At 66.9% G+C, this 13,038-nt stretch overlaps 1 protein-coding gene across 4 annotated transcripts; it reads right to left on the bottom strand.

Moving 5' to 3' along the window:
• Positions 1-4,631: 4,631 nt before the first annotated feature.
• On the bottom strand, positions 4,632-10,629 carry MIDN (midnolin; the record flags this gene model as incomplete). 4 transcript variants are annotated; one of them, XM_079702814.1, is made up of 8 exons in its annotated part: positions 4,632-5,009; positions 5,744-5,989; positions 6,212-6,359; positions 6,513-6,818; positions 6,902-7,030; positions 9,013-9,075; positions 9,260-9,347; positions 10,397-10,629. In XM_079702814.1, the coding sequence occupies 8 exons, from the start codon at positions 10,627-10,629 to the stop codon at positions 4,732-4,734; spliced, it is 1,491 nt and encodes a 496-aa protein (XP_079558940.1). In that variant the 3' UTR covers positions 4,632-4,731. The 4 variants fall into 4 exon arrangements, with proteins under 4 accessions (XP_079558940.1, XP_079558939.1, XP_079558942.1 ...); XM_079702813.1 differs by having other exon boundaries at positions 6,212-6,356; XM_079702816.1 differs by lacking the exon at positions 6,902-7,030.
• Positions 10,630-13,038: the final 2,409 nt, after the last annotated feature.

The raw sequence follows: 13,038 nt of genomic DNA, 5'->3' as shown, positions 1-13,038 counted from the left end.
CAAAGGTTTGCTCACATCCTCGCCACCCGGCAAAGGCGACCCTGTTTACGACGACCGCAGCCTGCTGCCTTTTCAGAGTGGACTCCTGGCCACAGCAAAACTGCGCCTCAGCCAGGCAGTGACGAGGACTTCCTGCCGCCATAAGCCCCCACGGGCCCCCAACTGTCCCGGCTCCTGGCTTGTAAGCTTCCAGGTGCACAGGGGCGTCTCCAACTGCTCCCCTTCCTCCAATCTCCGAGCTCCCTGCAGCCCCCTTGCCAACCACCACACTGTGACCCAGAGGCCACGTTCAGACAATGCCCCATCGGTCCCTTCCCAGGCTTCTTTAAAGCCCAAGCAGAGCGTCCAGAAGGCTCCTGGGATGTTCTGGCCTTTGCCCTCTCCACCCGCCCCTGCTCCTTGGGGTTCCCATCTCATCACCCCCAAGCCAGACTTGAGGAATCACCCCTTTCGAGTCCTTGCCTTCGCCTTTCGGTTTAGGCCCCCCCAAATTGACTTCCCAGTTGTTCCCCAAATGCACCCGCTTTCACGTCTTCAGACATTTGCACACGCCATGCCCCCCACCTGGGGCACCAGTTCCCTCTTCCTATCCTTGGCAAAGTCCTATTCCTTTGGCAGGGCCTCAATCCAAGTGCCCTCCTCCCGCTCCTCGCCCTGCGCTCCCCCCAGCCCGGGGCTCGCGCACGCGGGATCGTGGGGAGGGGGCAACAGGCAATGGCCCGGCTTAGAAGGGGGGGAGCACGTGCAGCGCCCCGGGTACGCCCCCTCTTCCGTCCCGGAGCTGTCGCAGGCGTCAGACCCCTTGGCGCGCATCCCGCCTCCAAACTGAGGACGTGCGGCCGCCGGGGCCGCACGCCTCCGCGCCGCGCCGCGCCTGCGCACTCAGATGGGCCACGCCGCAGTCCCACCTCCGGGCGGCAACCCCGCGCAGCTATTGGTGAGTGCGGAAGAGGGAACGACGTGGCCACCAATGAGGCGTCCCAGGGGTGGGCGGGGCCTCGGCCGCCCGACGCGAGGGTGGGGGCGGGCGTGGCGCCCTCCCCACGGTGACGTCAGGCCCGGTTCGCGGCGCGTTGCCATGGAAGCCGCGTTTCCATCCCTGCGGGCTTCCGGGGGCCGCCCCCTCCCATTCAACTTTTTCCTCAATGGGGGGAGGGGGGATGCAGGGCCGTCCCCGCCCCCTGTGATTCCGCGGCCCCTGCCTACTCCGGGCCTCGGTTTACCTTTCCGTGCTGCCCACGCCCACGTGGCCTGGCCTGCTGCCTCTCCGGTCGCTGCACCCCCTTGGCTGGGCACCTCTCCCCTCTCAGCCCCCGCCTCAGGTGTGTGCGTTTGAGGCCTGCGCAGTGGGAAGGGGCCAATGGCCGCAGCACCCAACCGGGGTGGGGTTCTTCTAGGACTCCCGGGCAGGGCTGTGACCCTCGGACCCCAGGGCTGGGCTCCAGGCAGCGCCCTGAGGAGTGAGTTCTCCGGCAGTAGACCAAGTGTCCCCTGCTCTGCAGCGTGCAGACACAGCCCCCGTGATTCAGCGGGTGCCACCATCTACTCCCTCCTTCCGCATCTCCCACCCAGCCCTGTAGCGGCCACCTGGGTCACAGCCCTGACCTCCGGGGACCCGGTGCGTGGGCAGGGGGTTCGACCTGAGCTGTCCCACCCACACTTCGACCCTGCGGTCCTCCGGGCCCGCGGGGACGTTTGCGCCTTTGACCTGAAGGTCTGAAGGGATCAGTCTGACCTGGGCATCCTACCTTCCTGGCGTGGGCGTGCGATGACTTGGGGGTGACTGGGTGGCAAGAGGGACAGAAAGGCCTTAGCAAGCTGCTCCCAGGACACTCCTGGGACTGCACCTGTTTCCCTTACCCATGGGCGGGACTCCTAGAACTGAGGCTTGGGAGGGCAGGGTCTTGGGGTATAAGAAATCAGCCGGGGGATGGTGGTCACTAATGTAACAATCACCCCAGTGCTCTGGAGCAAACGGTATTTCTCTTCGGGCCTCGGTTTTCTCATCTACCAAATGGGAGGGTAATTAGTTCTCTTAGGTGGCTGCGTTAAGTGAGGAAATACATGTGAAATGACCTTCAGTGTTGTTATGATTGTGTGTCTTTGCCCAGCCCCAAAGTGGATGAAGGTGGGACTCGCCACCTGGCCCGGCCCTCAGAGAGCTCCAGGTGGGCAGGGGTGGGAGATTCAGACCGGGGACGTTCCAAGGCAAAGCAGGGGCGCTGGCTAGGGGTGTTCCTGGGTAGGGCACGGCCCGCAGGCTCAATCACGATGGTCAGGGATGGGGAGCGCTGGAATGCAAGGCCGGGCAGGCCGAAGGGAGTCCACGCAGGGCTGGGTGGAGCCAAACCAGGAGGCCTCGAGCGCCAGCCCCAGGCCCTGGCTTGACTCTGGGAGGGAGAGGGGGTGCTCTGGAGGCCTGGCGCCATACCCCAGGGGTGGGGCTCGGGTCAGGGGTCCTCAGGCTGGGCCCCCACGCGTGGGCGGACGGATGGAGCTGCTTCCCCCTTTCTGGGGCTGGGGAAACCGTGGCGCAGAGCCTGCGGCCAAGTCTCCCTGGAGACTGAGTCCCTGGGCTCGCCTGCAGCCCACTTTAGAGCCTAGAACCGAGAGGCCCCACCCAGGGCACACAGGCGGGCAGCCCCGTGCCCACACCCTGCAGGACTTCCGGCCTTGGGTACCGGGAAGTAGCCGGCCCCTCCCTTCCCCGCCAGGCAGCTTCCTGCCCACCCTCACCCCAAGACGGGGAGGGGGCGTGGGAACTGTTCCGGGACGCGCCCCTACCCCCGCTGGGCGCCCTGGGAGCACGTTCCGCCTCCCACTCCCTGGGGTGGCGGGCTACCCCAGCATCTAACCCGACCCTCCTGAGACAGATCACCCCCTACCGTACTCAGCCCACTCTGTGACAACCAAGACCACCCCACCCCCCGAGATGAGCAGGCCGGAGGTTCACTTGTGTTTCATTTTCTGTTTATTCCTTGAAATCACGGTGTTTGTGTAGGCTTTTTTCTTGTCCAATTTCACGTTTTCATACAGGAAACTCCCGCAAGGTGCTGGGACACCCCACAGCCCGACCCCCCGAGGGTGGGTAATGCTTTCTTGGGGGGGGCCCTGGCGAGGGCAGAGAGGGGTGGGCGGTTCCTGCCTGGGGCCTCCACCCTCAGACCAGCGGAGGCACAGACGTTATTTAAAAATCGTTAAAAAAAAAAACCCATCAGAACACACATTAAATAGATATCCAAGACAGCGCTTCAAAAACAAACCCGCCCCTTTTTTTTCTTTTTTCTTTTTTTGGAAAAACGAAAACAAAAACAAAGATCCTTGACCCCTACCCTCTGACCCCTCCCTGCCCACCCCCCCCCCCACAAAAAATTTACAGAGCTACAGTTAACACAAGATGTTCACATCTGAAACCATTAACTTTAAACACATAATCGGGGGCAGGGTGAGGACCTGGGGTTCATCTAGGAGGGAGGGGCGGGCAGAGGGCGAGGGGTGTTGCGCAGCACAGAGGGGCGGGGCCAGGACGAGACTGACAGGTGGGGGGCAGGGCCCAAACATCTCCATTATCAGTAAAAAATAAAAGTGAATGAAAAAAACCCTCCACCCCCACTGAAATGGCCCCAGTAAGGGGGGGAGGTCTGCCCTGGGGGATGCCCCTGGGGCATGGGCATGAGTGGGGAGGGTCCAAATTAGACCAGCAGCGAACCCCCCCCAAGGGGGTTAATGCTACACAGCGTTGCCCCTCCTGGGGTTTCACAGCTCAGCACCCCCTCCCCTCCCCTCCCAGCTGCCGGAGGGCCCCCAGACACAGTCCACAGGCCCAGATCCCTCAGGTTGGGTGGGGAAGGAGGGCTGGGGGCGTCAAGCCCGCCCCCCCAGCCACTGCTCTCCGTATTTTTCAAGAGATTCCCAACCACTATTGGCTCAGTCAGAAAATTAATAGTCTATAAATACCCCAAGCTCAGAAAAACGGGGTGGGGCGGTGGGGTAGCACTGAAGGAAGTCGCACAGTGCGTGGACGGGGTGCAGGCTGGCGGCGGGCACCTCCCCTCCCTCCCTCTCCTTTCCTGGCAGGAAAAGGTCCCCCACCCCCCACGCACCCCAGCGCACACCGCAAGGCAGGCTCTGGCCAGCCTCTCCCCTGAAACGGCTTTTCTTTCCCAGGAAAAAGGAAGATGGAAAAGGAGAGACCAGGAAGAGAAGAGTATGGATGTGGAAGAGAAACAGTTCCTGGCGGTCAAGGTCGCACCTGCCGAGTTGTTTTAGGGCCAGCGTTTGTGGTGGGGGCCTCTCCTCTCCGCGGCCCCCTTCCCTGTCTGTAAAGTGCATAATGAGGCATCTACATTTTTGACTTCAACCTGAAAAGGGTGGGGAGGGCGGCAGAACGGAAGGGGGGGGCGGCTTCCTTGTCTCCGCTCTCAACCATCTGGAAAGACTGCTACATATTTGGAGCTTGGGAAGGTGGGCGGGAGGGACCCGGCCAGGTCGGGGATGAGGATGGGAGATGGAGGGAGGGGCGGGGAGTGTGAGCCAAACCGAGGAGGCAGGAACCCAAGTCCATGGAGAGTTCGGAAAACCACGGTAGGAAGTGAAATTTCAAAAAAAAAAAAAAAAAAAAGGCCGCGTAACCGGGAGGAGGAAGCACCCCACTGCACCGGCCAGCCGCTGGCCCTCCTGCGTGGGGCCACGCTCACAGGCCACCTTGGGCTGGGGCGATGGACAGGGTTCCTAGGCCACCACGAACTCTGACTTGATGTCGGGGTTCACTTCTGGCTTCCAGACGGCATCCTCGAAGTCGAGGCCCAAGCCAGCTGCCTCACTGGGGCCGCCGCCTCCCCCGCCGCCAGTGCTGTCGCTGCGGCCGGCCTTGCGGCTGGGCGGCCAGTGGTAGGGGCCCCGGGCGTCACGCCGGGCCTTTCTGCGGAGCCGTTTCTGCTGGAGCAGCAGCTGCAGGCGCTCCACCTTACAGCGGGTGGCTCGGTTTTCCGTCTGCCGCAGCCGGTCCCCTGCAGAGGAAGCAGTGACCATGACCCTGAGGGCCCCTTGGAGGCCAGACCCCCAACCAAACGCGAGGACCCGCAGCAGATGGGCATCAGGCCCGGTCCAGCCCTCGTGGACGCTCCCTCCAGCGAGTGAGGAGGTCAAGAGGGTCTGCTGAACTTTTAGGTCGTTAATTCCACATCTGCTGACCAGCGGGCTGTGAGCTCCATGAGGGCAGGGGCTGGCCTGAGCCAGGCACTGGGGACGTGGCTAGCATAAAAATGAGCTGGAGCTTGAATCCTTTAGGCTATTTCTGTGACCCAGGGTAGGACTCAGGCTGTGCCTTGGTTTCCCCTTTGAGACCGGGCCTGGGGTCCCACATCACGGTTCTACAGGACTCCGGAGGCGTCCGGAATAACCAGATCTCTGTGGTGGCGGGGCGGCACAGGCCGCCCTTGAGCGGGAGGGGAAACTAACCCCCTCCTCGGCCTGACTGGCCCATTCACAGAGGCCCCACGCACCATCTGGAGAAGGTGCCTGAGGGGGGCGAGGAGGAAGTGAGGATGGACCCCCCCCCGGGAGGGCACAAAGATGCTGTGTGCCTCCAGCACACACACTCCCTTCTCTACACGCGCCTGCGGAGCAGGGCGAGTGGCAGCTGGCAGCCCCCTCCCCGCCACCAGCGGCTCAGCTGCTCTGAGAAGCGCACAGAGGGGCCTTGAGAGACCCAGAACGGGGTGGGGTGGGGGCGGACACTCACCCGTGGGCTTGCACAGGCGGGCCTGGCTCAGGGAGGCCGGGGCCGCGGCCGCCAGCTTCTCGCAGGAGGTAGTTTTGGGGGCGAGGTCCGGGGCACACTGGGCGTGGCACCTCAGCTGGGTCAGCGATGGGGGCATGCCCTGGTAGTGCCGCGTGGCACTCAGGAGGTCGTTGAGGATCTGCAGGATGGTGCCGATGTCCCGCCTCGGCCGCCCGCTGCTGTCCTGGCAGTTGGGGTGCAGCGTACCTGCGGTGTGGATGAGGACCCCAGTGGTGGACGTGAGGCCTCAGCAGTGCCCGGGTCCCATGTGTGCAGGCGGAACCCCTGGGTGACACGGGCACTCGCACCCACCCATGAGGACACGTGGCCTGCTGTATGGCCAGGCACATGCATGGAGATCCCGGGGAGCGTGTCCCATCCCTGGCGTGGGTCCATGTGACTGCTCGCGGGGCACGCCACGACACCTACCAGAGAAGGTCCCTGAGAAGACCCCCGGGGCATGGTTCACGAAGCTCTCGATGACTGCGCCAGGTTTGCGGGAGCGGGACGTGGGGCTGCCCCCGGCGGGGGACGTAGGGCTGGCACCGGCGCTGGCAGGGGGAGAACAGTCCATCTGCTGATGGGGGAGGGAGGCACATGAGCTTTGGGGTTCAGGGTCAGGGGATCACCCACCAGACCAGCACCAGCTCAGGGTCTGGGGACGGCCCTTGATACAAAAGACATATCCGGGGCTCTGACGTTCTCCCGCCACGTCCTCCCCCAGACTCACCTCGGGGCAGGTTGCAGAGGCCGAGTGGGAGCGGAAGGAGCCGGCTGTGACAGGGGAGGACGCAGGCGCAGGGCCGGTGGGCACTGGGGGGACGCGGGCGGCACTGGACACTGGCCGGCAGGGAGAGGACACAGGGGTGGTGGTCATGCTGGGGTCTCCACGGGCAGCAGCGGCGGCGGCAGCCAGTACGTGGCGGTGCTGCAGTGGGGCGTGCTGGGCTGCGAGCTGCAGCTGGACGAACATCATATGGTCACCCACGCGCAGCGCCAGGGTCAGCGGCGAGCGGCCCGACAAGAAGTCACTGACCTGCAGAGAGTGGCCCGTCAGCCCAGGGCTCCAGCCTGCGGTGCCCCCAGCCCGGCCCGGCCCGGCCCCCCGCGCTGCGTGACCTGGGGCCTCTCGCCGCCCCTCTCTGGGCTCTGGGGTCCCTGTCGGTGCCACGGATGCTTAAATAAAATGAATCGGTATTTCCGGAAGCTGCCTCCGCCAGCCCGGCCCGGGCTGGGCGCCGCTGGGGGCTGTGGGGGGACAGAGGCGGGTGAGACGGGGGCCTGGCCCGCCCTGGCCAGCTTGGTTCTTTCAAGGGGAAACCGAGGCCAGAGGGGGCGGGGCCCAGCCAGCAATTACTGCCCTCAAAGAACCCTCATCTCACACCTCTTCCCCACCCTCTCTCACCCGTGAACACTGCAGGGGCCTAGCTCAGGCCCCCTCCCAGCTAAGCCACTGGAGCAGAGAGTGGGTGGAATTCCTGGACAAATTCTTGTCCTAACCTTTGCTTTCTCAAGATAAATATTTATCTGTTCTGGGCGGGGCCAGAGGCTGAGGGGGAGGCGTTGCCTCTGCGGGCGCTGGGGGGGCCCTGACCGGTTCCCTGGGGCCCGAGTCTCCCAGGGCCTCAACACAGCCCATTCAAACGTGAACCTCCAGTCTGGCAGCCCCTTCGCAGCGGGCGAGGGGTGCATACGACCCCCATCTGCACTGGACCCCTCCTCTGGGGCCTGGCCAGTGCCATGCTCTCCCTGGGCCAGGATGGGGCGGAGGTTTCTGAGAAGTGACACAGGCCGCGATGACTCAGAACCACCCCCTCCCTGCTGGCAGCGACTGGCGTAACCTTCCCTGCTTGGGGGCCGTGGGGAGAAGGCAAAGGAGGCGGGCCGAGCGCAGCCCCCACCCCGCAGTCCCTGTGCACACGCCCTCCCCAGCCCCAGAGATGCCCTTTGCAGGAAGGGCCTGGGGTGGCTTCCCAAGAGCAGCTGGAGTGTCCCCCCCACACTCCACCCTGCAACTTCCTCCCAGGGGAGGGTGAACGGGCAGGCATGACTCGGTGCCAGGAGGAGAAGCAGCTCTGGGAGCCCAGTCACTCCGCCCAGAGCCTCCCATCTCCCTCCTGACGTAGACACCCCGCAGCGGATGTGAACCAAACACGCCCAGGGGCCCCCTGCCAACCACAGCCCCCCCAGGAGCAGGGAGCTCAGTTCACATCTGCCCCAGGAAAGCACACGCCAGCCCCACCCGGCTCCAGGGACCCTGGCTCTCCCCCCACCCCACTGCTCCTACTGTCGGCAGACCACCCAGCTCCTGGGCCCCCCCCACCAACTCCTCCGCGCCAGCCGGTTGGTGAGGGCAGGATGCTACACGCCGGGAGGGGGCAAGGGCCTCAGGGCAGGAGGAAGGGAAGCCGCTGAGCAGGTTCCTGAGGCCGGGAGCCAGCCCAGCCCAGCCGGGGAGGCCGGGGACCTGCCACCCCCACCCTGGCAGCGGGCGGATAGCTGAGGCCTGTGTCACCCTCCTGGGAGGAGGGCCCCGCTGCCAGAAAAATGAGGAAAGGAGGGGGAAAGAAAAAAGAAAAAAGCTGCAACAAAACCGGGAACCCAGTGTGGGCCAGCCCCAGCCTTCTTCCTCATCGCCCTCCCGGGCGCTTACTAAATATTTTCCTAACATCCTGTCTGGTCTGTGCTGGCCCCAGGGGCTGGGCGCCCCCGCCCCCTCCCCCTTTTGGGGCAGAGAACAAAGGGCAGAGGGAGAAGGGGGAGGGGTGACTCCCCACCCCTCGCAATGGGGTCACGGAAGGCGGAAAGAGTATCACCCAGTCCTATCCCTCCCCCATCAGAAATGTTAAAAAGGTCGCTTGGGGAAACCGCAGTGGGGCGGGGGGAGAGCGCCTCAGCAAAGCTGGTGGGGCTGGGGACGCAGGCCTGGTGGTGTGGGAGCATGGGCCAAGGTCACCCCGCAGGCAGGCTTGTGAAAGCTAGGCCCCCTCCCCCATGGCGGCCACCGTGGGAGAGAAGGCTCTCAAGGTCAGGTGGTGAGTGCTGGGGGGGCGGGGAGGAGGAATAGGAAGCTGGGTGACCAGGCCAAGCTGGCACGAAGGCGGAGCGGCGCGTCCCCTCCCCTCCTCACAGGCCTGCTGGGAGCACAAACAACCCCCAGGCTCTCCAGAGTGGCCGGGCACTGGGCCTGCTGCCCCCAAGGGCCAGGAGGGGGCCGGCGCGGGTCTTACCTGGGTCTCAGTCAAGCTCTCGAGGGCCTGCATCACAGACTGTTCTGGCCTGGAGGCCTGAGACTAGAGAGAGGAAGAAGAGACCCTGAGGGCGCACCCGAGCCCCGGGGTTGGGAGGGCCCCGCTTGACGGGTGGGGTGGGCGGCCCTGAGGGGAAGGGGTCCAGTGCATGACGGGGACTGTGCTCGAAGGGGAGGGAACTGCCTGTCAGTGTGGGGCCTCGGGGCGCACTGCCCCAGACATTTACCATGAGGCCCGCCTCCACGGTGGGCACGAGCGTCAGCTTGCTGCCATCCCCCACGCCGAACTCCTGCAGCTTCCCCGAACTGAGCCGGCTGAGTGGGGAGGAAGGAAGAGGGTGAGGCTACACCAAGACAAGGCAGGGGCTCGGAAGCGGAGTCCGCGGGGGAGGGCTGGGCTCGTGGGGTAGAGACAGGAGTCCATCACCCCCACCCCTTGTGGCCTCCAGATCCAGAGACCTGAGTGTGTGCGTGCCTGAGGTCAGACCCTGGGAGCCCCTGCTGACGGTGCAGACCCCTTCTTCCAAGGAACCCCAACTCTGGACTGGGGGCACTCCCTCTGCGCCTCAGCGAGGCACGTTTTTCACCATCTAGGCCTAGCGAGCCCCTTGGCACCTTCCCCCCACCCTGGGGCCGCCCCCCTGTAATTCAACCACCGGGGCCTGGGCTGTCCCTGCGGGACAAGCGCTTAGCCTTTCCGGGCTTTGCCGGGCGGGCCTCCCCTCCTCCCTCCCTCCCTCCCTGGCGCAGGCCGCCGCCGCGGCCGCCGCTCAGACAAAGGAGACCCTCCCCCTCCCGCCCCTCCCCCACCGGGGCCCCTCCGCTGGGGATGGACACTGCGTGTCCCCGGAGGCCCGCGGAGGGAGGGCTCCCCGGCCTGGAGGCGATTTAAATGGCGGGGGGGGGGGGGGGAGGGGGAGACTGCGGGAAGCGCTTGGTGGCGAGAACAAAGGGGGGCAGAGAGACGCAAGTGGGGGGAGAGGCAGCCAGACGCAGAGGGGGCCGCCGAGCAGATGCGGAAGCCGGCGGGTCGCAGGCAGAGGAGGCAGCCGCCGCGCCCCCCACCCCCGTAGCTGGGACCCCCGCGCCACCCGGGACTCCTGCCTTCCGGTGGGGGACGCCGCCTAAGCCCGACCCGAGGCGCCCTCGCAGCCGCCTTTGTGCAGCGACCCCGGGCGGGGGAGGGGGCCAAGACTGGCAGGGCCGAGCAGAGGGCGCCCGAGAGCGCGCGGCGCGCCCCCGCCCCCCGTCTGGCCGCCCCCTTCCTTCCCCGAGCGGCGCGCTCTTTGTTCCCGCCCCGGGGCCGGGGCCAGAGGGGGCGGCGGGCCCGGGGGGCGCGGGGGCTGGGGGCGCGCGGTACCTACGTGTCTTTGTGGAGCAGCGCCAGGCGCTCCTTGGGCACTTTGAGGCGTTGGGACAGCCGCTTGCGCAGCCCCTCCACCGTCTCGTCGGGGGGCACCGACAGCTCGTAGCGGGTGCCCGTCGTGCTGTGGATGGCCAGGCTCATGGGCGCCGTCTCGGCCGCCGGGCCCAGCTCGCAGGCACCGCCGGGGGCACCGCGCCGGCAGCTCCGGGCGCCGCCGGGCTGCGGCTCCATCCCCGGCCCGCGCTGGGGGGCTGGAGTCCGCGGGGCGCCGCCAATTCTTGCCGCGCCTCCGAGCAGGGCGGGGGTCTCCCCAAACAGGGGTCCTCGGGGCCCCTGAGGGCGGGGGGCAGCGCGCTTTCCCTTCGAGAAGGTCCCAGGAGCGGAAGGCGAATCAAGAATCAAAAATCCGAGTGGCGCTCCGGAGTCGCGTCGGCTCGTCAGGGCACCTTCCTGGGTGGGGACTACACTCTCAGCTCCTTTCAAGGGGTGCGGGCGCGGGAAAGGGTCCCGGAGGAGAGGGCGCCGCTCAGCCGGCCGCGTTCAGGGCCGTCTGCCGCTCGGGACGAGCTTCTCCGCGCGTCCCCTCCCTTAGCAACAGCCGCCGCCGCCGCCGCCGCCGCCGCCGGAGGATCTGGGGGTGAAAGTAACAAGAAAAAAAAGTTATAATGTATCAACGTCCCGAGGGGCGGGGGCCTCCGCCCCCTCCCATTCACTACTTACTCCGCCGGCCCGCGCCGGCCAATCAGCGCGCGCCGAACTCCCAGTAGGCCACACGGGCCGGCCAATGGGAGCCCCCGCGGCACCGCCCCACGTGGCCGCGTGGACCCGCCCCTCGCTCCGCCCCTGTCTCGGCGGCCAAGGGGAGCGCGGAGGGGGCGGGGCCAGCTCCGCTCTGGCCCGCCTCCACGCCCCCGCCCCGCCGCGGCCATTCATAAGGCCCGGGCCCGCAACAAAGGGCGGGCGGCCCGGCCCGGGGGGCGCGGTACCCAGGCTTGGGGCGGTGCGTCGTGGGGGAGGGCAGTGGCTCCGCGCCGAAGGAGCAGGAAGCCGGGGCCTTCCCCCAGCGCCGATCCGGGAAGCCGCCGCGAGCGGAAGCTGGACGCGGTCCCCGCGCCTCGTGGCCGAGCCCAAGCTGGGGGGCTCGCGGGAGGGTCGGTCCGGGGCGCCCCCACCCGTGAGGCGTGAAGCCCCGGCAAGGGGTGGAGCTGCGGGCGGGGCCTGCACCCCCGTGGCCGGTGCCGTGGTGACGTGGCCGGTGCCGGAGAGGCCCTCCCGCGCCGGTGCCACCTCGCGTCCCACCCCAGTCCCGCGGGCCGGGCCCGCTTCCCGACTCGCGCCCGCCCGAGCCGTGACGTGACGCGGCGTCCCCGGCTGCGCCCGCGCGCGCCGCTCGGGGCTGCGGTGAGTCAGCAGCGCCGGCGCGCCCTCTGCCGGCCCCACCTGGGAGCGCTGCCCGGAGACCCGGGGAGGGGTCGCCGAAGCCTCCAGGGACAGGGGGCAGTCCGACGGGACTGCGGGCGTTGTGGGAGCCTCGCTAGGGGCATGAAGCCTCCAAGTCAGGAGACTGGGGCGTCACAGTCGGGGAAACTGAGGCCGGAAAGGCAACTAGCTCAAGGTCACTCTCGGGGAGGGGGAGTGCCCGGGGGGCGGGGCGGGGGCAGAGGTCCCTCCCGGGCTGTGCTGGCTGCACCGAGTGCCTCCCACTCCACGTCCCGGGGGGCTTCCCAGGGCTGGAGACACCTTTGAACACTGCCTGCTCAAAGAACAAAGAAAAGTGGGGCACCCTCAAGAGCCTAGAGTGGGAACCCCCTTCCTCGGCCCGCGAGGTCCCGCCCCCCACTCACCGGGAGAGGCAAGTCCGAAGTCCCAACTGTCCTGAGTGTACCCACGTCCGGGGCGAGTGCGCGGTGGCGGAGCCGGTCTGGGGCCGAGCGGGCGGCCCCCGAGCCTTTATCCGCGCCGCCTTCCCTCGGGGTGGAGTTTGGGCGGCCAGGGGGCGGGGGGCCGGGCAGGCGGTGACGCAGGCCGGCCCCCGCCCCTGCCTGCCGGCCAGGGCCCTGGGGCGCCGTCGGGCCTGGGCCACTCGCCCCCTAAATCTCGCATTTTAAACGGGGAGGGGGTGGCGCTCCTTGAATGCTACGAACCCGGGGTCACAGTCGGCCGCGTTGACCACTCGGGCGCACCCGCACTCCGGCCCGTGCTAAGGGGTTTCGGGGTGCACAGCTGGATTCCCTGCCCCGCCCCCTTTCTGGCCGAGTGCTTCCGCCGGGGGGCGCCCGCGTGGGGGAGCGAGAAGGGGGGCCTGAGTCAGCGGCCTCGGTCCAGGAAAACAGGCTGGGGTCACCTGCCTGCAGTGGGGGGGCCCCTGCCAGCTGCCCTGGCGGCCCGGCCAACTGCATCCCTTAACGGTGACCTCAGAGGGCATTTATGGAGCGATTCACCAGCGCCAGGCCTGCCTTGTGCATCCAGTCACCACCCACTGGGCTTTGTGACCCCATAGGGTACTGACCTTTGTGAGCCTCAGTTTCTGCAGGGTGGCAGTAGAATGAAGTGAGAGAACACAGCAGACATCACTCTGGAGCCTGGGAATGTGGGGCCCTCACCTAGGCCTGACAATATTGCCATCATCCCATCAGGCAT

The sequence above is a fragment of the Hyperoodon ampullatus genome (assembly GCF_949752795.1).
Source record: "Hyperoodon ampullatus genome assembly, chromosome: 4".
In the NCBI taxonomy this organism is placed as follows: Eukaryota; Metazoa; Chordata; class Mammalia; order Artiodactyla; family Ziphiidae; genus Hyperoodon; species Hyperoodon ampullatus.
This window is presented reverse-complemented; position numbering and strand designations above follow the sequence as displayed.